Genomic DNA, 27,239 nt, shown 5'->3' with positions numbered 1-27,239 from the left:
AAGTCTATTGATGACGAAACAAAGTGGGAAAGTAACCAATTTGTTTTATTATCACATTTGCCACTCATTTGGGAATAATGGAGGCTAGGGGATAGGTGGGTCATCTTTTCTCCCACTCAGCAGCTAAAATTGGTTTTAATGGCTGCTTACTGGTGGATAGCATTTTTTCCTCCCCCAGTTCTCTCAACGCTGAGTTTCATGTGAGTTGTCATGCCCCAGGTTGGGGAAAGTTGCTCTACTTACACAAACCCTGTCCTATTCTTTTCCAGACAACCTGACAGAATAACTGAGCACAACCTTATCCAACCTATCCATCTCACCCTCAGACATAGTGATGAACCTGGAATGGGTAAAATGAAAGAATAGCTATTTGTCTTGCCATAAATTGACATAACTGCTCCAAATCTCAATATTTATTACTTGTAAATATTCCCTTTAGACTCCATAAAAACTCTTGAATTTTGCCCAACATGTTCTCCATCTATTTCAGTAGGCCTCCTCTAAATTTAAGACTGGCTCCAATTCTATGTTTCTAACAACCATGCTTCCTACAAGTCTCCCTCTAATACATGTAATTGAGATTTCATAGTGCCTTTTCATTAAAAAAAAAATTAGAGGGCACTATGACAACTTAGATAGTTCTTTGTATAACTGTTGAAGACAGAGTCCAGCAATGGGTTTCTGTAGAGATTTTTATAATAAACTTTTAAAAAGTAGATTTTATATACATATGTGTTCTACACATGACGTCTTGCCACAGCAAGTTGCTGGAGAAAACAAATTTCTTGTCAAAGAAAGGTATTTTCTCTCTAAGAGACCAGATCTCTGGGGAAAGGCTACATGCTGTATGTAAACTTAGTTGTCCTCAGCATCTGCAGGTAAACACAAGAAAGATTCTTGTCCAAAACTCTGTAAAGTTAATGCTAATGTTGAGAAGCTTTCCACACCTGCCACCATCCAGATCTTAGGGCTGCAGCTCTTAAAATCCCAACACTTCCAGGAAGCATTATGTTGGGGAAGGTTGACATAGATCATATGAAATGGAACTGAATGGACCACTTGCCAGAGTCTGTGTAGAGTTACTTCTATCCTTGGGAGACTATAGTTTAAAGAAAGCCAAGCTTCCACAGCACAACATGTGATACCTCCATTGAGTGTGAAGTGGTACAGTCACCATTCTGCGGTACACATAAAACACAAGAAAAATAAAGAGGAAAAACTCAGATGAGACAGTGGTGACTCAGAAGCCAAATACGTGCTATGTAGGAAAAACAAAACAAAGGAACGATTATGGCCATAGAATCTCTTTATTCAAACGGAACACATACATACACACACACACACACAGGGAAAAAGAAAACAAAACAAAATGCCATGACGCAGACAACGCGAAAGGCCACTTCTGTCCTTTGTGATTTAAGAGCTTCAAGAAATATTGCCACTTATATTGAGGGGTGAGAAGAGGGAGACAGGAGGGGTACAAATCTACTGACCATCTGCAAGTACAGAGGGCGGAAGGGAGGGGTGTTTACTTCTTATATAAGAGTATTTCCCACCACGACTTCTCTTCCTACAATGCCCGATGTTCAAACACTGACCTCTGCAAACCCTGGTTTTCAATCTTTGTCTCACCTCCTTTCTCCCCTGCCAAGAGAACAGACTAACATTAAACTGTCCTCCATCTCTTGGCTGAGTTTTGCCATGCTCTTGCCCCAGTTTTGTAGACAGAGGGCAAAGATGGCATAATGATTTTGTCGGTTTCAAATACTTTAAAAGGAGTTACAGAAAGCCCAGGACACATCAATGGCTTGAGGTGAGAGATCAGAGATGAGGAGGAGGAGGAAGGAAAAAAAAAAAAGTAATTCTGGGATTTGGGGGACACAATTTTGTTTTCTAGGAGTCACATGAGAGAATTATAATCTAGTGGGGTAAGGACCGTAAATGGAGCCCCTTGATCTTCAAAAAAAGTGGTGGTGGTGTAATGAGGACACTTTGGAGCAATCTTACAGAAAGGGGAGCCTGCAATTCAGGCCTTCTGGCTGCTCTACAAGGGCAGTTTGGGTCTTGCATATTATATTGTGTAGAATTCTCAGGAGGAACTCAAAAAACGGCAGCAGAGTTTGATTTTCATTGAGTCAAAAAACTGTACCCACACAATTCAGAGCTTTTTTTTTTTTAGTGGGGGAGGAAGAAGAGGATACTGAAATTACATTTTAAGAATATACTGTAGATATATAAGAAACTCCTGCAACATGATGGATTTTGGGCTGTGCTAGGGAGATATGGCAGGCAATTGCTGCAGTGTGGACACAGAATAAGCCAACATTCAAAGATTACGGCTTATCTGTTACAGCACAGCCGGTGACTTAACAACACTGAAATGGGAAGAAAAATCTGTCAGTATGTACTAGCAAAGCGGTGATACAGAATTCCCTGCTGTCCCTCTTAAAAATGAGTGGGCTTCTCCAAGGACATGATGGTCACTTGGGGCTGACCCCTAAGCTGTAGATTCCCCCACTCCCCAACTGTCATCACTGAAAGGAAGCAATGACAGAATCTAGTGGTTTTTACTTCTACCAATGCAGCTGGTGCTTGGACCTGTGGGAACGGTCTCCTAGTGAGCTCTTTAACAGGTTATAAAATAGGGTTTAAATAGTACAGAAAAAATGACTAGAAAGGGCAGAATTCAATGGGAAGAGAATGAGAAGAGGTCTTACAACCAAGTGAGTTGGTGACTGTGCACTGCAATGGGATAGGAAGAATCAAGATGAAAACTTTCAGAGGGGCCAATCCAGAATTCACACTGGTATATACCAAATTCTAATAAAGAGATTTAAATTCTTAACTGAGCAAATTGGTGGAAGATTGTGAGTGATGGGCAGTACTGGCAGGGTGTTGCTAATATTGTTTGGCCAGGAGATCAGAAAGGCTTTCTCTGCTTTCTCATGCAGGCCACCCAATATGCTCTTGGGGAGATTAGCTTAAAAGTCATGGGGAGGGGATCTGGCACATGTTAAAATGCAAAACAGGGTTCCATCCCAACAGGAAAAAGAGATTGTGCATCTCACAAATTTCATCTCATTTGCTGCTGTCCTAACCTTTACAGTTAGCAAAGCTCCATTATACCTGTTTGAAACAAGCTCCCAATTTTAATTACCCTGTGTGATGCTTCCAGTAGTCACGCCTACCCCCCCATGGATAAAACGTGGAGGCAGATAGTGTAGATGGAGGGAGGAAAGAAGTGTGCTTGCAAGTGGGACATTCAATGGTCATGAGAAAGGGAGTTGCGTGATGGGTTTTCTCCCCGCCCACCTGGCACTATCCCCATCAGAAGACTTCTGATATGATTCAAGCATCAATTTTAATTGCATCAAAGACAGGTTTACTCAGTGCAGCAGTGTGTATGAATGCATATTGAGGAAAGGGAATGCAGGGGGAGAGGCCTTGTGCCAAAGGTTGCTGCCCCTTGCCGGGGAGGGGGAACACTGTTGCTGGGATTCGCCAAACGATGTGCCAGAAGGGGGACGATGTTGTGACCCTTGTACACACATCCATTTCTCTCACAGGTGCTTGTTGGAACCAGACTCTTCAGTGATTGCTCGGGGTGGGGGGAGATAGGGAGAGAGGGCTGGGCCCTTTCGTTGCCCCTTGCTGCTTTCTCTTCTGCCCCCCACCTGCCCACAGGGGTGAAGGCACCGGAAGGACTGGGGACAGTCCCTGGCAAAATAGACTTGATCGAGCAAGCAGCCGTGGTTCTTTCTCAGTGACGAGACCCACTGAGTGCCTTTATCTGGGGAGGAATAAAAAGGGAGAAAGGTTAACCTTTTTGCCTCTCGTTTCATAGAATACTGTGCAGGTATCTGGCAAACAGAAATGGGAGAATGTGACATAATCTGGGAATTCTGCAACTGAATGTCAACCCCCATTCTCCAAAATAAGCTTCTAGCTCTAATAACTTCAGCACCTTTTTGTAAAGCAGCTAGATGCAGACAACGTGAGTGGACTAAGAGGAGTGCCAATCAACACAAAAGAGAAGATGGCCAAGATCATGCAAGGTTGGAGAACAAAGCCAAATGGCATATACAGCATTTTGCTTCAATTATTAGAAATTAAGAGAAAGAGTTACGTAGGGCAATGGAAATCCCATCCTGACTAATGGAGTCCTTGCTGAGTTTTTCTCTTTAACTTGTAAGACTCCAAGTGCTGCCAACCTATGTAGTTCCCAACTGTTCCTTATAACCTTCAAAGGCTAGATTTTTTTTCCTTTTAAAGTCAAATTAACAAATCATTAAGAAAGACACCTAAACTATCAGTGGTTTCTATATCGATACAACACGGACACTGTAAAATACTATACATGCAGTTGTGGAACAGAGTCATAAAAGAACCATAATAAGCAGGAAGGGAAGGGAATACTTCTCTAACAGATAAAAAGTCTTAATTTTGTAATCATTATTCTAAGGAAAAGATAGATAAGGAGAAACATAACATTCTGCTAAATCAGGACATGAGGAGATCCAAAGCTTTTGAAGGGCCACCCAATGTAAATAATTTGCACTGGATTTTAAGGATTTTAAGAGAGAAAGAAAAGCACTGAGTCACTGGCACAGGTGGCTTTTAAAAGCAAAATGGAAGTTACTAGTTTTAATGCCACTAAAAATTACCTGTCTTAATTATATAAAAATGTGATCACATCTGTTTATCTTCCTCCAAGAAATCTTTTTAAGACTGAATTTCTTTCTGACCAAGTAGCAATGACACAATCTCCAGAAGAAAAAAAGTTGGGAATGTCACTATGAGATGATACTAGACATCATCTTTCAGACTAATAGTAAGGACTCTTCTTATATATTGGTCTTTTTTTCAAAATTTGCATGCTTATGTTGGTACTGAACAATACTTTTGTATGCATTCTTTTATAAGGCTATAGCTTTATAGTTGTCAAAACAATAATCATTGGTTGCACTTATATAAAAGAGGTTCTACTGCTGAGAAAATCCTATTTTCATAGTTCAGCAGAACTGTCAGATTCGAGACTCCTACGTTCCGCTTACGTAAGTGATTCTACAACTCATTGTGACATCATTAAGTTGGGTACTGCTTTCTCTAATTATTCTAGTTTTGCATTCCCCAGTTTGATTACATTACCTCCATAAGCGCTCGGGAATACAATACTACGAGCTTCCAACAACCTTTTGTATTTTTTAATTTCTTTACCCATTCGCTAATCTGAGAAGTATTTTGCAATGAATATTTCAGGTGGAAAACCTCTGTTCTGATGTAACAGAACTTGCTGGTTATAGGACGTGCCACAGGATTAGCTTTCTGCTCATCACCTGCTAACTGCTGGAAAACCAAGCACTAAACTAGGTAGAATTTCAATTGGATTCAGAACAATTATTGTGGCTTTTTTTTTTTTTGAAGCCTTAAAAGCAGTGGAAGAAAATAAAAACTGCAGGATTAGGGGGAAGAGACAGGAAAAAGATAGTTTGTGGGAAAATCCCACACTACAGTATTCTGTGATTAAAGACTTCCAGAAATCCCTACCTGATAGCCTGTTTCCAACTACCATCTAACCTACACTCTTGCTGCCTCCTAATGAATAATCCGAGATAGCCATGTTACAACAGTCAAATCCTGCTTCTCTTACTTACTAACCCCCCCTCCAAAATTTTACCTGGCTGCCGGTTGCTGCTGTTGCTCTATCTGTGGGTTGCTGTGCTCAGGTTGTGGAGTCTCTGTTGTCCCCTGAAGTGGCTGGGTGGAATCAGAGGTAGATGGGGGAAGTTCTACTGTGCTGTTGAAGGTGGGGGAAGGCAGGGAAAGAAAGACTATCTCAGCGCTGTGACATGGATTACTCTTAAATTAAGTTCATGGTTTCAAACAATGATTATAGAAAAACAGTACAGCAAATCACAGCTGTGGACAAGGCACCCCATATAAAAGAGGCAATTCTTTTTTCTTATTTCAGTCTTAATGGCTGCAATTTCACATTTTTAAATTTTTTTTAATCAGTCTCTCTCAAGCTGAAGCACTCCAGATATGTGAGGCTTGCTAGTGCAACCAAGGATAAGGTTTTATATAAGATAAAAACATCTTTGTGTTGACCTCAGCTCCTGGTGAATTTATGGACATATCCATGTAGTTTTCTTGACAACAGTAACTGCATTTTTTGAGATGTTTTTTTCCTTTTTTATAATAATTTTATTAATAAAAATTTTTATTAATAAAAAGTATATAAAGAAGTGACCTCCCACCTTCATCGCAAAAAGTATAAACAATTTTAGTAACTTATCACCTCCTCTTAAAATACAACAAATGTTCTCTTCTTCCCATATCCTATCTCTTATCTATAAATAAATCCATATAGTATCATCATTTCAGTCCTGGTGTCAGCAAATGTCCATTAAGGGTTACCAGAGATAACATATCTATTTTAACCTTGATCAAATAAACCAATTTTATATTCTCTCCCTTTACTTCTAACAATCTTAATCTTTAGTCCATTCAAATAGTGTTGTAGAACTTGATTTCTTTTCATTTTTTCTTTGTCCCTTCTCATGAGATTTTTCAAAATTTTAACAAGCCTCTTTTGTACATCCAGTATAGGAAAATTATTCAGTTCACTCTCTTGGTTTATTGTTTGTATATCCCTTTTAATTATTAAAACATCAGTTGGTTTCTTTTGCATGCCCAGTGCAACATTTTTTTCCATGTCATTCTTATAGCCTGTCATTTGTAAATCCACTTCTAATTCAGTTTCAATCTTGCCAGGTAAAACTTGTTCCTCTTTCATAACATCTTTTAGATAGTCTCTCCATAGAGGCAGATGTCTCTATTGACACTATTAACTTCTGATTCCATGTTTTAAAAATATTCTTCAATATATCCAATGTTAGAATATTTTGCTTCATTCTGTAATTGTGAGTTGAGTTCATGTGTTCTTCTCCTTTAATGGTAATCTTTAGTTCCCTCTAGTGTCCAATTTTTAAAATCTTATTATGTTTTTTAAAAAATCAAAAGAAAAGCATTTTCCCCTGGGAAGGATTCTTTTATTTCAAATTTATCTGAACCCTTAGTCCATTTGTAACTTTCTAAAATCAAAGTTTTAATTATCCTTTTGCTGTTTATTCCAAATAAAATAAAATAAAGTTCTTAAACTTGTAGTTAAAACTTTCTTCCGCTAAGGACTGAAGGAAACTCACCCGTACTGCCAAACTTGTCAATCCAAAGGTTTCTAATAGCTGAAAAGCAGTTAACAAGCAATTTCTGAAAGTGATTAGAAAAGGAAATATACACAGTGTCCTTTCAAAGGCGCCAACTGCAGTTTGAGTGAGATGGTTATTCCCTTGTCTCCCAGAGCTCTAAACCTGCCGGAGACTGCTATCTTGCAGTCAAGGAGCAGCCGTGTGGAGTATTTGTGGGCTCAAGTCTCAAGTCCTCTCCTTGTCCAGAGAGGTTTCAAAGAGCTGGTCAATTCACCAGCTCTTCATTCCGCCACAGTCATCAGCTCTGCTTTTCTTGGAGCCATCTTCAGTCTGCCATTTTTTCCTCCTTTTTCAACTTCTCAATTTAACCTACTTTCTAGGATTTCCTGCTGGTTCCAAGTACTAATCAGGTGTGACTCTGCTTAGCTTTTTGAGATCAAACCAAGGTTAGCTAGATGCTGCCATCTAGCTGGGCCCTCTTCTTATGTATCTGGCCTTATTGGAAGGAGCTGTCATTATTGCTAGTGCATATACTCAGCTTGAAGACTTGACATTCATCCTTTAACAATCCTTCAGAAGAACACAGAGTCAGTAGAGTCACAGATCACATTTCACAATCTTACCTGGCTACTGTTATCACGATAGAGGAGTTTGGTGGGTTTCCCCCTTCTGGAGGGCCTGTGTCTGGGGTAGGAGGATCCTGTGGAACACTAGAGACTGCTATAAAGGGACAAAAAAACAACAAATCAGAACTAGATATAGGGTGGGATGCACATGTCCTGTATAGAGGAAGATGACAACTCTGGAGGGAAAGCCAAGCCTTGCTCAGCTACCATCTATCCCAAACCTTCATTTCCACAGTGTTACTATTTCTGAGGTTTTAAGGATACAGTAAACTGTCTGCCCCACTCCCACTTGCTTCCTTCCCTATACTTATGGATTAGCCCAGGAATGGGGAACCGGTGGCTCTTCCAAAGCTGCTGGGTTCCAATTACTGCCTATAAAGACTGTGGATGCTGAATGGTAGCCCAGCAACATGGGGGGAGTCAGAGATTATCCAAACTTGGAATAATCACAGGTGAATGGACTGCAGGCTGGAGATTCAAGAAAGCTTTCAGGAACACATGGCAGGAGACTTCTCTTGGACATGCTTGTGAATTATGTGGGAGCTGATCATCAAAAGATGCAGGACAAGAGGTAAGGGGGAGAGGTGGGAGAGGCAGGCAATACATGCTCTGTGTAAGGATCAAAATGATGGACTTAGACAAAGTAGGCTGAACTCCCCACCCAGATACAGAACTAACTGTATTCCACAGGATAGGCATGTTGTTCTTACAGCTTAACTAGCTATTGCCATTCTGGGCTTCTCAGGAGCAAAGTATAGCAGTAAGTTTGGACCCCTTGTATGCAGGAAAGAAAAATAAAAAAGTCACAGAACATACAAAGCATGTTCTCCTTCTAAATTGGGGATTCCTAACCTTTTTGTGCCATGGACCCCTTTGAAGTTAGCATGCATTTTTGGAATCTAGAAACCATAAATTGCTTGGCTGACTATATATATAAAATGCAATTTTATTTTCACTAGCCTCTAACTGAAACTTAACTTTTCATTCAATAAGGCTAAGTTTCAGTTAGAGGCTAGTGAAAATAAAATTGTATTCCCCCCACACACACACACACCTAAGTTCATGGACCCCTGAAATCTACCCACAGACTCCCAAAGGGAGGCAGGCTAACAACCTCTAAATCAAAGCTCTCACATGGTCCTAGGAGTCTCTACAAAATGGGTCCATTACTTCCAAACACCGTTCCTCTTTTGCTGAACAGGTTTTATTTTGATGTGGCATGCTGCTGCTCCCTTTTAGCCATTTGTGAAGAACAATTTTAGAGGGAACAGACACCTGACATGGATGGAGAATGTAAATATGTAGGTCTGTATGTGAAAGAAAAAGGAAGAATGGAAAAACTGAGATGGACTTAGGGAAGTGAGACTATTGGCAAGAGCGAGATAGCCCTCCTGTGGTAGCTGCTGGGATGGAAGGATGGAGACGGCAAAGAAGAAAGAGGGAGAAACAGGCCCCATGTTTTTGGGTCCGGCCCTTGACAGAAAAAACACTCCTGTGATAGGCTGCTTCATAGCAACTGTGCCATTGCCAGGAAGCAAGGATTCCATTCAGCATTTGGCAGCATCAGCCAGACATTATGCAACCACTAAGGCTGGCAATATTTTTTATCAACAGAATGGGAAATTAGAGGAGACATTTTATACTAGACATTGCATCTAACCTACCGAGTCTTGGACTGAACAAATCTGGTTCAGTTTCTATAATATTTGCATTATACTAATTTCTGCATCAACCAGAAATTACATGTGCAATTTTCATTAGAACACACAGAGTTGTGGTGAATTGGACTATTTAATCCAATATTCAGTTTTCACAGCTGCCAACTGGAAGCCCACAAGCAAGCCACTGTAGAACAGCACCCTCTGTCAGCCCCACTAGGCAGATCAGACCAGAAAAATCAATGCTACAGGTAGGCTAAAACTACTCTTATTGAGATTGGCTATAACAACAGAATCTTGCAAGTCTGATTGTGCTGTACACCCCCTCTTGTTGTACTTGAGTGAATTAGGGAGGCATCTCCTGAGCCACTTCTGAATATTATCTTGTTGTTCTGGACTTAAAAAAATGTTTCAGTCCCTTTTGCCTAGGTAACAGTTCCTGCATATTTCTGTCAAGTTCATCTTCCTTACTCTCTATACATTCTCATCTTTCATTGCAACTAATATGGAAAGGCAACTAGTATCTGATGGTGCAGGTATATTATAACTAGTAACTGTTGGGGACTTTATACCCCATAGCAGTCTAAACTGCCAACTAAAGCTACGTTTGTGATAGCAAATTCCATAGTTTCATTATGGTGTATGTGAAGAACATAATAATATTGGTTAATATCTGTTCAGATCTTCCCAACATTAAGTTTCATTGGATGATCCCATAGTCTTAGTATTATGGAAGATGATATCAACTTTCTCAATACACCTTTAGCATACTTTCCTTGGTCACAATTTTTTATAAACTAAAACTTTCAAATGCTGTATTTTCCTGAGCATTTCTCTACCACTTTTATTTTTTTTTATTGTGTTTTCCAACTCTGCTGACAGAAGGATAAAAAAATACTGCACACTGCTGATCTGTAGAAAAGCAATATGATAGGTTGAGTGAATATCACTGTTGGCTTTGCTCAGATTCTTATTCTCCTGAGATTGTTAGCTCTGGCCACTTAAACACCAGCCTTTATATTCATCCCTGTACTGAAAATTCATATGTCCTTTATATGCCTTTCTCCTAATACACTCATTTTTGTCCCAGTATGTACTTTTCACTAGTGTTTTTCCCTAACATAGTCTTGTATGAATAAATCAGCTATTTATTTTGGACACAATAAAGCAGTTTCTGAAGAATCAGTGATGCTCACCTTCTACTTGGGATCCATTATTTTGTGCCACTTCCTGAGAGAGGATGGCTGGGTCTCTGAGCACTTTGGAAGAACTATCAAAACAAAAAAATAACAATGATAACAATGACAAAGGCTCCCGGTAGGCTCCAGTGTGAGCCACTGATTTTGTTATTTCTCCTCCAAGCTCCTCTGCTCATCATTTTTGACTCTGTTTGCCCTGGAAACCAACTAACAGGAATAAGTAAACTCTGATGAATGGAAATCTGATGGAAAAACAGTGTTTTCCAGCAGTGCAACTACAGTGTGAGTGTGTGGAGTGTGTGTGTGTGGGGGGGGGGAACCAAATACAAAATGGTATAATTAAGCACCTGTAAGATTTTATTTATTTATTTATTTATTAAATTTATCCCCGCCTATCTCCCCCCAGTGGGGGACTCTGGGTGGTTCACAACTCGTTAAAAACAATAAATAAATATACAATTAAAAACCTATACACACAATTACTAAAAAAGAAGGAAAGAGTCCAGGAGGCCGATGGTCCAGAACAGCAAACGCCAGGCCTTTAAGGGGCTAGTCAACCCACACTTGATGTCTTCCCTCCCCACCCCAGGCCAGATGGCAGAGCCAGGTCTTTAAATCCCTCCGGAAGGCCAGGAGTGAGGGGGCCAATCTCACCTCTGGGGGCAAAATATTCCAAAGGGCGGGGGCTACAGCAGAGAAAGCCCGCCTTCTGGACCCCGCTAGTCCATTTATCCATTTTGCCTCTTAACTTCCACTATGCTCCTAACACACGCACACAAAAGGATCTGAAAGCCCCAGTCCCTGAAAGACATGACCCCAAGTAGTCTAATTGTTGTTCTCTTCAGCCCCTCAAGAGACTAAATATTTAAGCATTTAAGCATTCCAAAGCCTTACCTCTCCTGCTGTACAGTGGGTTCTGTAAAGGAGGCCCAATTCTCATCTTTGCCAGAGCAGGAGGCACCTGAGTTAGGTTGGTCCCACACTCCTGCTCCTGTATCAGCTGCCACAGGTTGTGAGGGTACCGTAGACATTGAGGACAAATCAGGACTGTCTGCCCAGCTAGGATCTAGGGAAGACCACATTTGCATAAGAGATATCTCTCTGGTGCTAGAACTTACCACAGGAGATAAACAGCTCTGTTATAATTCATGTTCCTGTAACTGTAAGTTATAACAGCTTTCCCCAATCTATTGCTCACCAGATGTGCTGGGATGACATTTCTCAGTATTTCTTCAGTATTCAGAAGTGACTATGACTACTGGGACTTGTAGTCTCAACACATCTGGAGAGCACCTGGTTGGTGAAAGCTGGGTGTAACTCCAACACAATTGCTGATTTATCTTTGGCACAATGAGACTGAAGACTTCCTCAACTGATTAAATGTAAGTCAAAGTGTATGGATACAGGTTAGGACGAAACCCCAAATCAAACCAAAGTTGTTCTAAAATCCAAGTTTTGTCTTGATCCCAATAACCATGAATTTCTGTACTTTTTTTGGTTCATTAACTCACAAGATGCCAAAAACTGAAGGCATATTTCAAAAGAAGAGTTCCAAGATACACCATTCTGTGCAAATAACTTAACAAATTAGGCTATTCAGCAAGATCTTGGTATAAATAAAATCTTGGTGCAGTGTGGGGGGGGGGGGAAAGCTCCATATTTAGCATTTTCTTAGGTTATTATTCTTTCTTCAGTTATACCAATAAAGTCCAGAGACTGAGAAAAAAATGATCAGAACTAACCCGGATCAGTTTTTCCCAACTAAAGAAAAGAGCCAATTATTTTTCTGCCCAAAGACTTTTAATTTCAAGAAAATTGTTTCCCATGTGGCCATGAAATAAATAAGGGTGAGGATAGGTGGCTCTCCTGTTGTTGCTAAATGTCAATTCCTAGCAACCCTAGAAAGCATGACCAAAGGCGAGGATGCTGGGAGCTGAAGTTAACATCATCTTGGGGGGAAAAAGTTCATAAATTGGGTGATTTGACAATATACTATGGTGGCCTCATTGTGGTACTTTTGCAAGGAAACTTATAATTTTCCCTTCATTGTACCATTGTCATTTCTCTTCCAGTCCAGTGGTATTAGATTCAGTTGTCCCTCCTTTGTATCAGAGTATTTTATAGTCAATAAGCAGGTGGCTGTGAAAACTGGGTAAACTTGGAACTTTCACTCCAAGAATTTTAAACCAGAGTTAAGCTACATTCCCGAGGAAGGGGCAGATAAAATGGAGAGGGCTACTGTTCTAAGGATTTAACTAGAAGACCACAAATCAGCAGATTTGGGTAGAAGAACATGTGAGATGAAGCTCTGTGTCCTTGTCCAAGTATATGCCCCAGAGAGTATGGCTTAAAGAACAGTATCTTCAGCCAAAGAAGGCCAGAGCTATTGACAGAAGAATCACCTGAAATTGTTATATTGTAGCTAGTTTGGCTAGGAGAATAATCCTTGAAAATAACATAAAATTGTAACTTTCAGCAAAAGTGATCTTAATGAATATTCAAAAAATCAAAACTGAGTATCGTCTATAAAATTATCTGGCAAAAAATATTTCTAAACCTAAATCCAAGCTGAAACACTGTTTATTAATGACGAGTGTGTTACTTTATTCAATACAGAGTAATGCTTATTTCAGAATTCCTTTTTAAAGGGGATAAATGTTATTTCATTCTTGTTTCTACACATTGCACCATTTATTTATTTAGATTTTCCCCATGTTCCACTAAGTCTCATTACCAAAATAAACAGAAAAGTTTCAAATCAGGAAAGATCTGCTGGTGGCAGCAACACCAGGAAGAATCTTACATGACTTTCTAGAGGAACTTACTTCCCACTATTAAAGAATGCCCAAACAGCAGCTTGCCTCTGTTTCACCACTTATAAATGAACCCCAACAACCCAACTCTCTGAGTTCTGACCTCCTAATGTTCTTTCCGCTTCTGTTTGTTCGCCACAGCCATTGCTGACGTGGATGCCCTCTCCGTCTCCCCCACCAGGATCTTCCTCCTCACCTCCTTCACCCTCTGAGTCTTCACTATCTTCACTATCTGTGCTACCAAGTCTTCTGTAAAAGGGGGTGGGGAGAGAAAAGAGAAGAAAATGCCATTATTCCACACTTGCCCATAACCAGCCCAACTCCAGTGGACTCCTCTTCCTGCAGCTGCACATCACCATATAACGTGTTTGGGTTGGTGTAGGCTTAATATATGTGAGCCAGTCTGCTAAGGTTTGCTCAACAAATCATGGCTTACTGCAATGTATAAATATAGCCATAGAGTCAAAATATTGGTCCATCTAACTCAGTATTTTATCTTCTAACTCACTGCAGGCATAGGACTCTCTATACCTGGTACCTAAAGACCCCAGGTACTGAATCTGGAACCTGCAAGAAACAATCCAGTTGCCTTCAGAAACTGTTTAAGTAGTAGCAGAAAAGTATTATTACTCCATATGGAATGAGGAATAAAGAATAAAAAAAACAGCCATTGCTATGACAAAGGATCCATCTTTTCTCTAGAGCTTAGTGGTGATCAAACTGGCTCACATTCTGTTGAAATTCAGTGGCCAAAGCTTTTGCTGGCACAAGTTTTTTGGCTAAAGTAAGGGGCAAAATGAGTGCATTAAGCCTGTGCAAAGTATAATGTACCCATTTCCTCTTCTACAGCCCACTAAACTACCCCCAAATGGGTAAGCAGTTCAGCCCTGCCTGTCTGATAGCATCACCACATTATCAATTACAATCTTATGACCCTTGGAGCCCAAATTGTTTCTGAAAATGAAAGTGCTTTCCCTAGATATAAAAAAGTTGCATGTCTCTGCTACAGCTAACTGAAAAGAAGAATAATCTAATACAAAGAAGTAACAGTTTCAGATTGTTACAGAAGGTTTAAAGGATTAACTGACAAAATTCAAAAAAACAGCAACAAGAAGAAATTCTGGAGCCATCCATCACGTATTTGTGGATAATAGCAAAGAGTGGCCCCAAAAGATTATTGCGTTTGAAAGGATAAGGCATGTGGCAAGAGAGGAAATATTATCCAGTGTAGGAGAAAGCTAAAGGACAAGAAGAGAGATGAAACAAGAGTTTTAGATAATTAAATGGTTTCTTATTCAGTGACAAAAAATCCATTTGAAAATAGGGAGCAACAAGTATTTATCAGATTAGACATGCTTGGGAAGAAAAAAAAGGCTTCAAAAACCGAATGTCTTTTTTTTTTTTGAATGGGGAGAAATAAGAGCTAAAAGTCTGGACCTTGAACAGAGAAGCTGATACTGCACACTGAATCATCACCAGCTTCGATTTCATGACTACTAAGAATAGTGTTATGCATTATTAAGTACTTTAAGCTATGCTAAACACTATTCAAGCCATCCAGTCTAGCTTTATTTGCTCATTCCCATTTTGCAGAAGAGGGCAGCTGACAAGGCCCCTGCACACAAGAATGTGACAGGACCTGAGTAGTGTTCTTTGGGCTTGGGGGCTGACAGAAAGTCTAAATATGACCTGCAGTTTACTGCTACACACGATGAGGAAAGTTTTTCCTCTGCCTGACCAGCTAAGGGAGACAGGGAGAAGGAATGGGAGGAACATCCCTGTAAAAAGGAAAACTCTTGGGGAAGACTGTCAAGGAGCCTGCCCACATGTGCCCTCAACATCCCCAGAATGAAAGAACGGTTACTTCTTCCCAGCAAGTCTAAAATTTCTATCTTAACAGACTATTCTGATCTAGTGTTCTCTATCTTTGTTTGAGTTCACTTTGCATAATTTGCCACCCAGCCTAGTCAAACCAGAGACTGCTGAAAAGATTGACCTAAAGAGACACAACATATTCACAGAATGAGATACGTGCAGGCAAAGGCAGTGGAATGACAGGACAAAAACCACCAAGGCATATGTATTTCATGTAGGAGAAAAATAGGAGAAACATGAGCTAGCTTCAGACAGAAAGAAGAAAGAAGATTTAACCAAGTGTAATTATAACCCTCTGAAAATAAAAACGTGAATTATTTACCACAAGATATGCGTATAAGAAAAGAGAAGGGGAGGGGGGGAATAAAAGCAAGAGAAATCAAATGTGCTGATGGAACCCTCAAGAAGCTAATGCAATGGATTCTCCCCTACCTGACTGCCATAGACTGTGTGGTACCCGAAGTGATAGTCCTCTCCTTCTCCTGCCAGATGTCCTCCCCATCAGAGCCATCAGCCTCTTCGTCATCGTCAAACTGTTGAATTCGCTCCTTGTAGCAGATGTCAAAAAGGTTGGAGTTGGGCTGTAGGAAAGTGGAGAGTAGAGACAGATCAGAGCAGTGACCAAATTCAGAAATGATGGTAGATACAGTTGTTGTTTTTGTTGTTATTACAGGTAGTCCTCACTTAAAGACCATTTGTTAAGCGACTGTTCGAAGTTATGACGGTGCTGAATGGTAGCTGTGACCAGTCCTCAAAGGTACAGCCATTGCAGCACCCCTATGATCATTGAATCAAAATTAGGGTGCTTGGCAACCAGCCCACATTTACAACCACAGCATGCACTTCAACTCTCCCACTTGCCTCCCACCCCCAATCTCTGCCCTTTTGGCCACCCTGCACCCTGCCGCCGCTTACCCCTGCTGCCCCCAGCTGACTTTCACCATCTTCTTCCTCCTGCTGCTGGCGAGGCCTTGCACAGCACCGACAGCCACCACCTTTGTCTGGGGAGCTGCTGCCTGCACCGCCACCCTGCCTCCTCTATCCTGGTGTCTTTTCTCTGGCTGGGCCTGGTGAGCTCCCTTCTGCAGACGAGGCTCCACTGCCCTGTTGCACTCACCAGATGTGTTCTGAGACCATGCCCGCACCCAGTGCCTGGATCCCGAGCCAGCAGCGGGAGGAAGAAGACAGTGAAGGTCAACTGGGGGCAGCAGGGGTAGGAGATGGCAGAGGAGTGGAAGGTGGCCAAAAGGACAGAGATGGGAGGAAGATAGGTTGGTAGAGGGGATCAAAATGGAGGTAAGCACAGCAGGGCAGTGGAGTCTCATCTGGTGAAGGGAACTCGCCAGGCCCAGCTGTGGAGGAGGCAGTGGGACAGAGCTGGCAGTTCATGCAGGGTAGAAGTGTGAGGTCCTTGCCTAACAACTGCAACCAGGACTACTGTGGCTAAGTGGCATGGTCACTTGATGTTTCGCCTAACAACCGCTTCGCTTAGTGACTGAAATCCCGGTACTAATTAGGGTCGTTAAGGAGGACTATCTGTATATTTTTATCCTGCCTTTTTTTATTTGGTCAACTCAAAGTGGCAAACATACCTAATACGCCTGCCTCCTATTTTCCCCACAACAACCACCCTGTGAGGTGGGTCAAGGAGTGACACTTACACTGTCATCGTCTGCATTCAGTGAGAAGGTGATGTTGGCAGTCTTGTCAAAGGGAGCACTGAAACAAAGAAAGGAGACTATGGTGAAGACCAGAAATCAGGATTGCATTCTTAGATAGGAACATAGCACAAGCCTAGTTTGGGAAAAAATGGGTGGAAGAAGGGTTCATATACTGTGCTGAATTGGGAATTTATCCCCTCTCTTTTTCTTAAGCTCTGTGTAAAATTCACATTTCCAAAGTAGGGAGAGTTGAAAACACTTCACATACAACTCTGCATGAATTAGTAGTATCTCCATAATGCAGACATGAGCCAAGGCATCTTGTCCAAGGTCACTAAAACAATTAAGTTAATGGAGAAATGATAGTTTTTAGTCTGTGGTTTCATCTTAGCCACATTTCTGCTATATGGATTCTTTCAGCTATTTAACAAACCTAACACTACTCCCCATATCAGGATTCACTATCTCCTCCTATGCAGGAGTCTTAGTTCTCACACGCGTCACCATCATCTCTTTTTCAGAACAGATGTTTCATAACTCTTACCTGTTTACCTTATTATCTGTTTTCCTGCAACGAACCTAAACTGGCAGTACCTTTTTCATGTGGGCCACACATTTACAGACCTATCGCCTTTAGTTTTGCTTTTTTAAATGAAACTTTCAATACTAAACAAATGTACTTCAATCTGTGTTTACCAACTGCCACGCACTGGCTCAATTTTCATTCTTTATTTTAGAAGTATATAAATTAAAAAAGAATTTACTGTATCAGCTTTATTTTAGAACTGTGCATTGACTTGTGAAGGCTATTATTTCTATTAAGAAATATTTTAATAAAGTAAAGAAGTAAAGGTGAAGTCTCCTTTGAGTTGAGCTGATCTAATTGTGACTTTATGGATACATTTAAGTATTTTTCTTGACAACAATATAGTTATGGTTTGCCACTACATTCTTCTGGGAACTCTTTTTTACTTTGCAGTCTAGTCTAAATTCTGGAATTTGCTTGTGGCCTCTCATCTAACCAGGTCTGACCCTGCCCAGCTTACTGAGAGTAGCCAAGGTTAGCTTAGTGCGGCCACCTGCCATCAAATGGGAAGCTGTTCAATAAATGCTGCAGAATAGATTCATACACAAGCCCAAAGAAAAGTAGCTGCAGAGCTCAAACCATGTGCTGTCTTGTCTGACAAGCACCTGAACCGGCTTCCCAAGTCACCCACCAACCACTGCTGCATTGTTACGCTGTTTCAGTTAATTTTATTTCGCAAGAAGCAGAAGGCAGTGCCACATCTTAATATACCGCAAGGATGGAGCTCAGTGGGGATCTGTGTAAAATACTTCTGAGCTTTCATAAACCCTTATCTCCCTAGATGAAATCTTTGCATTTGTATCATATCTGTATGAGGCACTGCAGGTATGGAGAGATGGGAAGGACGTGGATATGCTGATGGCCTCATCTCTGTATTTAAAAAAAGAAGAGCAGCGCATTAGGCATTACCTTTTCAACTGTTGGAAGTGAGCGCTGCAGGCCACATAGGCAGAAAAAGAGAAAAAAAAAAGGAGAGAAAGAAAGAGAGGCAGACACATGAAATTGGGAGGCTTAGAGAAACAAAGGAAAACTGCCTGGGGACCGGATGTGGTGCCTGCCAGGAAGGCCAGCAGCTCCCCCTCTTTCAACACTTTGGCCACCAAGGACAAATATCATGCTGAAGCTGCCTCAACGAAACAGACTGGCAAAATAGGAACTACTGAACAATCTTTGCTAAGAACATTAAATATTTAGTTGCTAACAAGACTTGGGAATTCAAGACACCCTCCTCTTTTCCAGGCAAGACTCTGTAGTTTAGCAAGCTGAGCAAAGCAAGCTAGGAGCCAGAGTCTCTTGGGATGGGAGCTGTAATTCAATAAAATCTGATTTCCAAGAATCAAATCATCCTGGCTTCCAGTATTTTACAGGAAACCCTTCTGCCTGCTTTGGCCTTCCTCAAAGCAATTATCTGGCCATAGGATGCTGGACTAGGAAAGTCTTTGATCTGATCAAATAGAGTTCCTTTTATGTTCTTATAAAACATACTCCCTTTTTCAGAGAGGTCAAGAAACACAGATATTTCAGGAAATAAAAATAAAGTCCTGGCTCTAAACAAAGATGGAAGCATCACCACTTGTATCATCTGGGTCCTCCCACTTTCTCAAGAGAAGCCAAGCAATACTAACTTATAGGTCTCACTGATGTGGGATGGACACCTAGCTAGCCTTCCCCAAGTTTCCCAGGTATTTTTATCTGACTGCTATCATCCTTAACCAGAATGAAATTATAGGCCCTAGGGTCTCCAGCATGCCATTTGGGATACAGGTCCTAAGAAAGGCATCTTCCTTGGCATATAGCAAGCTCTTTGCTTTGTCAGACTTTTAAAAAGAATTTTAAAGAATCCATTTAATTAAAAAAAATGTTACAAAGCAAAGTGCCAGTCTTGAACATCCACTATCTCCATGAATGCATCTGGGTCACAAATTGACCCCATAACTTAAATCTATACTTTGTAAGTAATTATGATTCCATGTAGCCATTTTGCAAAAGGGATAACTCCTCCCCAGCAATTGCTTTGTGGTAGCGTCCACAACATAGTCTTAAAACTACATCCACAAGTCTGAAAAGACTGGGGACCTAGTTATAGGTCAAAATATCAGGAGGACCCAGATGAGGATTGCTAATCTAACATCTCCAATGGGTTATTTACTGGGACCAAGGACCAAATCTCTTTCCTACTGTGCATCCTTGTAGTTTCACGATAAACTGCCAGGCACAAGCACATGCAAATCAAATGCTTCTGAAATGTATGGAAAGGCAGTGAATAATCTAATTCTTACAAATGAATTTACAACTGATTTATAGGAAGCTAAACATCAGCAGAGATTAAGACCAGTGGAAGGCAGATGTCCCTTTGCATACCCACACCAAAGGAACATAATTTAATACGTGGGGCTTTAAAAGCCCTTAGTCTTGCTTCTGGACCTTGCTTAAAAGCATGCTTCCTTTCCAGAGTATACAAAAATCAGCTATGCCATGCTATTGTCCTCATAGGAGGCAAGGCAATTCTCAGCCAGCAAATAAAGAGCACGTTAAAAAAGGCACAGAAACATGGCATGGAGAAAGGCAAGGGAGAATGTGAACACATCACTAACTTGACATTCTCTTCCTGCTCGCCAAATTCTTCGTCATGAAAACCAAAGTGGTCAATGAATGAAGTCATCTGTTGCATTTGGTAACCTACGAAGGCCTATAAAAAGAGTAATAATAGAAAATAAAGATGAATAATAAACAGCTCAAAAGGGGATAGTAGTGTGAGGATTTTTTTATTTATTAAATTTATACAGCTGCCCATCTCACTTGCATGCCAAAACAGATTATTATTAGGTCTGATGAGTCTAACAAAGTACAGAAATTCTTTTGTCTGAATAAATCCATGTGCTTCCCAACAGATCTTAACAGAAAACATCTGGCTTGGGCTCATTCCAAGTAACATCTATCTGATTCTGAGTACAAGATATAAAGACTAGAAAGATAATAAAAGTGACAACAGGATGATGACTGGGCCACTGCTGTTTCTTTTGTATAGTTTTATATGCATTTGGGGGGGTTATTTTACTTGGGAGTTGGTTTTAAAATATTTTATTGTATGGTTTATTATGTTTTTATACATGCCCAGAATCTGATCATATACAATCACATAAATTTAAGAACAGAATACCAAGATTATACATCCATTGCCTCCAAATAGGGGTGACGATTATGCTGAGAAATATAGGGGGCAGGATAAATATCTCTTCCAGAATCTTTCCTCTGGAACACATACTGCCCTCTCCAAGGTGGGCACTGCTGCTTACGTAAGCATTCTACATTCATGACACAGACGGAACGTTCCTCTGAAAGAGGAGAGGCTATTTGTCACAGGGATCAGGAATTTTGCATGGCTGCTAGCCAGAAAGGAACATACCAAAATATAGGATCTAGACCCCCAAGGAGTCTTGACCTCTCAGGTTAAAAAAATGGTGTTACTGATGTGGTGATTATTTACTTAATTACAGCATGTGTCTGTAGAGGGAAAGAAAGGGGGAGTGGGAAATGACTAGAAGAATTTTTGGAGCAAGCAATACATTTTTAGGCACCAAGCCCACACAGAGCTAAAAATATTGCTCTTGGTTCTTAAATAAACAAGCACATGGTAGACAGGTGATAGGAGTATGGGGTACAAATGACTCCTGATAGGAATGGACAAGGCCACTTGCCTGCTGTAGGACAGCCTCCTGAGGGAAGCTGAACTCCTTGAGATCATTCTCATCATCATCACTTGATGAGTGGAGATTGTGCATGTTAACCTGAAGAAGAAAAGAATAATTTGTTGCAAGATCCCTTCTGACAGAAAGACTAGTGAAATATAAAGCAAAGATTATCTGCCCAGCCCCCAAGACGAACCTTAACAGAAGCTCAAACTCTCTAAGTATTGAATTCTCAGCAGAGACTCAGGTCCTCAGACTAGCTGAACAAGCTCCTGTCTTCTAAATGATGCTCCTCACCCCTGGCTTGCTGTGCTATTGACACCTGGGTTCTAGGTTCTCAATCACCATGGGCTACTTTGAAAGGGACAGTATGACAAAGACACCAGGAACCCAGGGCTGAAGCTGTGGCACCTGCAGCTGACTTAAATCATTATCCCTATAAGCTATATAGGAAAGATAATGCATTCTTAGAAATAACAATACAGGATTCACTTGTAAATTCCCCAAGATCACTAGCCAAGCTGAGCCATCCAGAGGAATCTCCCTCTAAAACTTGTGACATAATTAGAGATTAGAGATAAAGCACGTGGAGCGTGAAATTCCTAGGAAATGCTTCCCTCAATGAAGAGAAGGAAGATAGATTCCAATCTCTGACAGGATGGTTTTCATGACTCTGCCACACATTTTATAAAGAACCAAGTCTAGAACACAATAGCAAGCATAAAAAAAAAAAAAAGGAAAACTCACTAGATCCACAGTGTTCTTCTTATTGGTTTCTGACAAAGGCCCCGAGACAAATTTTTCCCATTGTTCTTGCTCTTCTTCAGGCAACTCTGAAAAGCAGAAAATGTAGGAAATCTAAGACTGGGGAATGAAAGGAGAAGGCAAAAGGATAGGCTGAGGAATGACCTAGTCCATAGGATGCAACAGCACTCAGGTGTCAGAAGAAATGGCCGTCCGTGTTAACTAGGAGCCAGATAGCCCCGAAGAATTCAGTATTCTTTTTTACTGAGGTAACTTTTTCCTTGTCTGAGGAAGACAGCCAGGTCCTCTCATAAAATCATATTTTAACCTTGATTTATTGACAAAGCCTTTGTGCCTTACTTCATGCAGCACACCAAGCCAAAATCAAAAAGTCATCTTTTGTGTAAAGCCAGCCACCTGCAGTCAGCAGGTATTTTGGCTACACAGTGTAAGGTTTTTTGGCTAAAAGGAAGTATAGACTTGAATTTAGGTGCTTAACTCTAGCCTCAGTTAATAAATAAATGTGCACCACTTTGCAAGTTCACAGCAAGTCAAATTATGCAAAGCTATTATTAATTAAGCCCACTATCCTGGGGATTCTAGGAGTTGTAGTCCTACATATGAAGTTGAGAAAAGTTGATTTGGGATAATTAATGCACATCTCTCCTCTAAATTTGCACTTTTTGGGGGGGTCAAATCCTCTTTCTCAATCCCTTAACAAGACTAAAAGCAATTTCCCCAACCTCAAAACTACACACATATAAACACACAGGACAACTGCAGAATTACATACATTCAGTAATTTAATCTAGCCTTTCAAGATGTAAAACTACATAATCAGAATATTCCTCATATTTTGGCCTAAAAAAACAGCTATTGCTATCTCTACCTCTGCTGAAAATATCCTCCCTTAACAGCAGATCTTACTCCTATGCCAGACATCTCAAAACTTCAATGGGAACCCATATTTTTCCCACCTAAAAGGCAAGGAACTGAATTCCTATGTTTCCAAAAAGAGTGAAAGTCAGCAGCTAAAAAGTTATTTTAGCCAATCCTGAGCAAGAAACATAGTCTTCACCCCTCTGAAGCTGCCCCTTGCATTACCTTTTAAGAGCTGCTTGATGAGAATTGAGTGAGGCCACTTCTCAGAACCTTGAGCTAAGGCATTGGCAATCCGGGTGAGGTGCCCCATATAGCCCTTGCGTCTTCCGCCATCCAATCTGTAGAAGACAGAGGGAACGGAGGCTGGTGGTTGCTGTGGGTATGACTTGCATAGGTTAGAAAAAAAATAGGCAAATGACAAGAGGAAAGGAGATTTTAGTGCTTGTATGGAGCTCATGAGTTGAAGCTATTCCAATTGGTCTGCATGCAGGGAAGAGAAAAGGATTTCCAATAATACTTCAATGCCCAGCAACTCCAGCCAACATGGCCAATTTGAAAGATGCTGGAATGTGTAGCTCAGCTCTATCTAGAGAACAATAAATGAAACTGTTTGTGAAGAAACAAAAGAAGCCAGTAAATACCTCAATGAAAACCATGAGTAGAAGAGACTAAGCAACAGGGACCTGAAGCATGAGGGAAGGAGCAGAGAAGCATCAAGATATGGAAAAACTCCTCAGGACTCTTTCTAAGGAAGAGGAGGGAGAGAGGAGAAATATCTAACCAGGCCACCCAAACTTCCCCCATAAATACTTACTGAGACTGCTCATTCTCCTCCCAGGCAGATAAAATTCTTTGGATTAAGCGACATTTCTGCAGCAACTATGAGGAGGAGAAAAGCAGAGATCATTGAGAGAATACCTGCTAATTGCATGAACACCAATGCTCACACCTCAGTAAGGAATTAGAATGGTTTATATGGCTATTTTTAAAAGTTTCCAGTGCTCATCAGTTGAAAGCAGAAGTTTAAGCCAAGAGTGGCGGTGATGGTTTCTGCCAAAAGACAAAAAGGAAGACTCCTGAGACCAGCTATTAACTCCTTCCTTGGATGCTTCCTCCAACTTGTTAATAAGGCAGGCATCTACCCCTCCTCTTGTTATTTCAAACTTGTCTCACTCCCTTTATACTTATATGGTTCATTTCAGAGTCCCTTCAGTTCACCTCTTTTCAGTTTTCAAATGTCAGAATTGAAAACCAAAGCAGGGTATTGCTCCTTTCATCAATGATATGGAAGGATCCTGAAACCACAGGCAACCCACACAACTTACATGTTGGATGACCGGATTCTCTGGGTGGGGCTCTGAGTGGTTCTCTATCGTTTCATCTCCAACAAGGGGACCAAAAATGTTGCTAAGGCAGGCTTCCACCTGGGCATGCAAGAAGTTGTTGTATGTGTACTTGAAGTAGAGGTCCTGGCAGTGAGAGACAAAGAGTGCATAGAATAGCAGATCTTTATTTTATGCCTTTCAACCGATGCCCCCAGTTACCATAGCACCAGATTTTCCCTCAGGCAGGGTGTTAGCTTGGTAGCTCTGGCAATGAGTGTGTGTGTCCAGTGGTTTGTGTTTTTACTGAGACATAATGCAGTTTTAGTTTATTTTTATTTTAATGTAATTCTCTGTTTTTGTCTGTTCGCCTCCCAGTTTTGTGGACAGATGGGCGGCCATATAAATTGGATTAACTAATTTTAAAACAAATTATATAAATGTTGCAGATGGAAAATGCCACATTAGAAAAAGCCATTCTGCAAAAGAAAAAAAAAGGCATATGCTTTTTCTCAGAGTAGGGATGCAACAACAAGTAGCAACCCTAAGTCTTCTTTATAACTATTTTGCCTTATACACCAGATCAGCTGATAAAAGAGCTGTGCAGTTTTTAAAAATCAGATGAGAGTCCTAGAATTTTTCTAATAGTTTCCTTATAAGTACAATTTTTGAGTTTGCATTTACTTTTTAAAAATTAATTGGACATTACCTATCAACTAATTGTTGTTCACTTTTTTTTTTTTGGCACAAAAGTTGCCCAAGCAAGCAGTGCACAACCTCTGCTTTCTCAAGCTTTGGATGTGGCCCACAGAATTCCCCCCAAAGGTACATCAGAGTGCAATGGAAAGATCAGATGAACATCTGATGATTTTTTTCTGCCAAGTGATGGATAAAATTGTTCAGAGTTGGACTCTGGCTGTGTAGGCCCTATTGAGGTAACTGAGGCACAGGTTGACTTGGTTACCTAGAAGATTTTGAGTCTGCCATTCTTGAGGAAGTGGACAGGGTGTTTGGCCAGAGGCCCTGCTTTCTGGTTGCCTGACAGTTAAAAACTTTTCCCTCTCCTGTTTAATATCTATGTAAAGTCACTGGGGCAGGTCATCTTGTAACATGGGTTCTCAATAGAACCCATGTTACAAGATGACCCAAAGTTGAACTTACTGGCATTTATGATTTATGGAATAAAGAGCAGAAATATCTGGTAACGGAACATCAATGGATGCAAATCTTAAACAACGTTAAGTTTGTTTCTTTGGACTTTGGATGCTGCAACAGCTATAGCTTCGAGGACCAGTCATAACTCTTGTTTTTCAGCACTGTTGTAACTTCCAGCAGTTGCTGAACAAGTGGTTGGTAAGCGAGGACTACCTGTATTGATCCTGGGCTGGCTCACTTTTCTGTATGTGGCCCTTAAATGTCACTCACAAGCCAAGTGTGGTCCTTGAGCTGTAAAATGTTACATATCCTTGCCTTTTGTCTCCTGCTCACAAAGGAATACTGCAGCAAACTACTTATAGATATTACAGTGCTGTAGCTTTTAAGAGGCAGCCAAGTAGTTCACCCACAGATCAGACAGCAATCACAGCGAACAGATGCAGTATAGATACTCACCAACATAGTGTCAAGGGCCCCAAGTTCAATGATCTCATCCCGCAGTACTGTGTTGTTTGTGCCCAGTGAGCTGGCCAGCAGCTTCACTACATGCAGACGAGTGTTTCCTAAAGGAGGGTCCAGGATCCCCCAGGTAGTCTGCAGGGCCTCTTTCTGTTAGAGGAAAAGAAGTACACCAATCTTTTTTTTTAAAGCAAGGATAGCAATCCCACATGTAGCCCCCCAACCCCTAGTGTTCCATTTGCAATGCCTAAAGCAATACTTGAGTGGGTGAGGCCAAAATTTTTCTTTTGAAGAGGTAGGCAGGGGCAGTTAAGATACAAAATAGAGGGCTTAAGCCTTGCACGATTTAAAAATCCTGCTGCCCCACCTTTAAAAAATTCCGGATCCACTACTAACTTCCAATATAATTCATTTCTATCACCAAACGAATAACTCTACCTTAGGACATAGCAAGATAAACAAAAATACAAAATTCATTTCCAGCATTTTCCATTGGTTAGCCATATGTTCTTTGCATATGGTAAGTTCAGCAGATGCTAAACTTACTAATTATTTATTCTCAAGGAGCTATTCTCAAATGCCTTGAGATACATCCATAACTAAACTCCCCAACGCTTGGACTGTGTGGTCCTTTTCTATGGCATGGCATCGAGGATCCCATGAAGGAGACAGGGGAATCTTACAACCAAAATTCTGTAATACTTAAAATGCCATAGGTACTGCTAACTCCTTCCCTGCTGTTTCAATTGTACTCTAGTCATGCCTGCGCACACACGTGTGCATGCACTTACACTAACCTTTGGCGGATCGAGGAGCAGCCGGTGAAGCTCCCTGAGACGCTGTTTGATGGCATGCAGAGTGCCCAAACTGGCTTGGCTGGAAGCCACTTCACAGTTGGGACCAGTCATCTCCATCTGTCCCTCCAGATTGCAATAAAAGCCCCCTATGCCACCCAGCTCGGTCCTGCAAGGAAGATCAAAGGATGCACACATCAAAAGGACACATCCTCAATATCCACATTTCTTGCTAAGGAAATTCAAACTCTTTGAATAAATTATGCAAATCAAATGCACCAAGGGAGCTATTCTGCACTGCTTTTAAGTGTGTTTCTTTTCCTTCAGAATAGTTCTATCTGTTTGAGGAGTCACTTTGGAGGAGAAAAACTGGAACAGCAAAAGCCCTAACTTATATGGTGGGAGATATGGATGTTAGGAACAAGAAACTGTTTGCACGGCAGAGAAACAAAGTGCTGGGCAACAGTTTCTAAAGTCCTGATTGCTTGCACAGCCCTATTCCAGTTACTATAGCCTTCACAAGGTACTGCCTGAGGATTTCTGATTCTGCTGATAGTAATCATCAGAT

General features: G+C 40.9%; 1 protein-coding gene across 6 annotated transcripts in view; it reads right to left on the bottom strand.

Annotated features, from left to right (window-relative positions):
• Positions 1 to 1,288: 1,288 nt before the first annotated feature.
• Positions 1,289 to 27,239, bottom strand: part of PPP6R1 (protein phosphatase 6 regulatory subunit 1) — a 50,960-nt gene continuing 25,009 nt past the window's right edge. For 5 of the 6 annotated variants that reach the window (XM_088142720.1, XM_088142718.1, XM_088142715.1 and 2 more), the window contains 16 exons: positions 26,675 to 26,840; positions 25,875 to 26,027; positions 24,267 to 24,410; positions 23,756 to 23,820; positions 23,164 to 23,279; positions 22,063 to 22,148; positions 21,325 to 21,414; positions 20,221 to 20,315; positions 17,041 to 17,098; positions 15,812 to 15,960; positions 13,608 to 13,753; positions 11,586 to 11,757; positions 10,689 to 10,762; positions 7,832 to 7,928; positions 5,678 to 5,797; positions 1,289 to 3,790 (listed from right to left, as the gene is read on the bottom strand). In XM_088142720.1, coding sequence (XP_087998846.1) covers positions 3,787 to 3,790; positions 5,678 to 5,797; positions 7,832 to 7,928; positions 10,689 to 10,762; positions 11,586 to 11,757; positions 13,608 to 13,753; positions 15,812 to 15,960; positions 17,041 to 17,098; positions 20,221 to 20,315; positions 21,325 to 21,414; positions 22,063 to 22,148; positions 23,164 to 23,279; positions 23,756 to 23,820; positions 24,267 to 24,410; positions 25,875 to 26,027; positions 26,675 to 26,840 — 1,735 coding nt within the window. In that variant the 3' untranslated portion in view covers positions 1,289 to 3,786. Of the gene's footprint in view, positions 3,791 to 5,673; positions 5,798 to 7,831; positions 7,929 to 10,688; positions 10,763 to 11,585; positions 11,758 to 13,607; positions 13,754 to 15,811; positions 15,961 to 17,040; positions 17,099 to 20,220; positions 20,316 to 21,324; positions 21,415 to 22,062; positions 22,149 to 23,163; positions 23,280 to 23,755; positions 23,821 to 24,266; positions 24,411 to 25,874; positions 26,028 to 26,674; positions 26,841 to 27,239 lie in introns of those variants that run through there. The other variant, XM_088142717.1, reaches the window with a different exon arrangement.

Source organism: Python bivittatus, unplaced genomic scaffold, assembly GCF_059951505.1.
Source record: "Python bivittatus isolate LINGU-HERP-01145 unplaced genomic scaffold, Pbiv_v1 ctg000440_np1212, whole genome shotgun sequence".
Taxonomy (NCBI): Eukaryota; Metazoa; Chordata; class Lepidosauria; order Squamata; family Pythonidae; genus Python; species Python bivittatus.
This window is presented reverse-complemented; position numbering and strand designations above follow the sequence as displayed.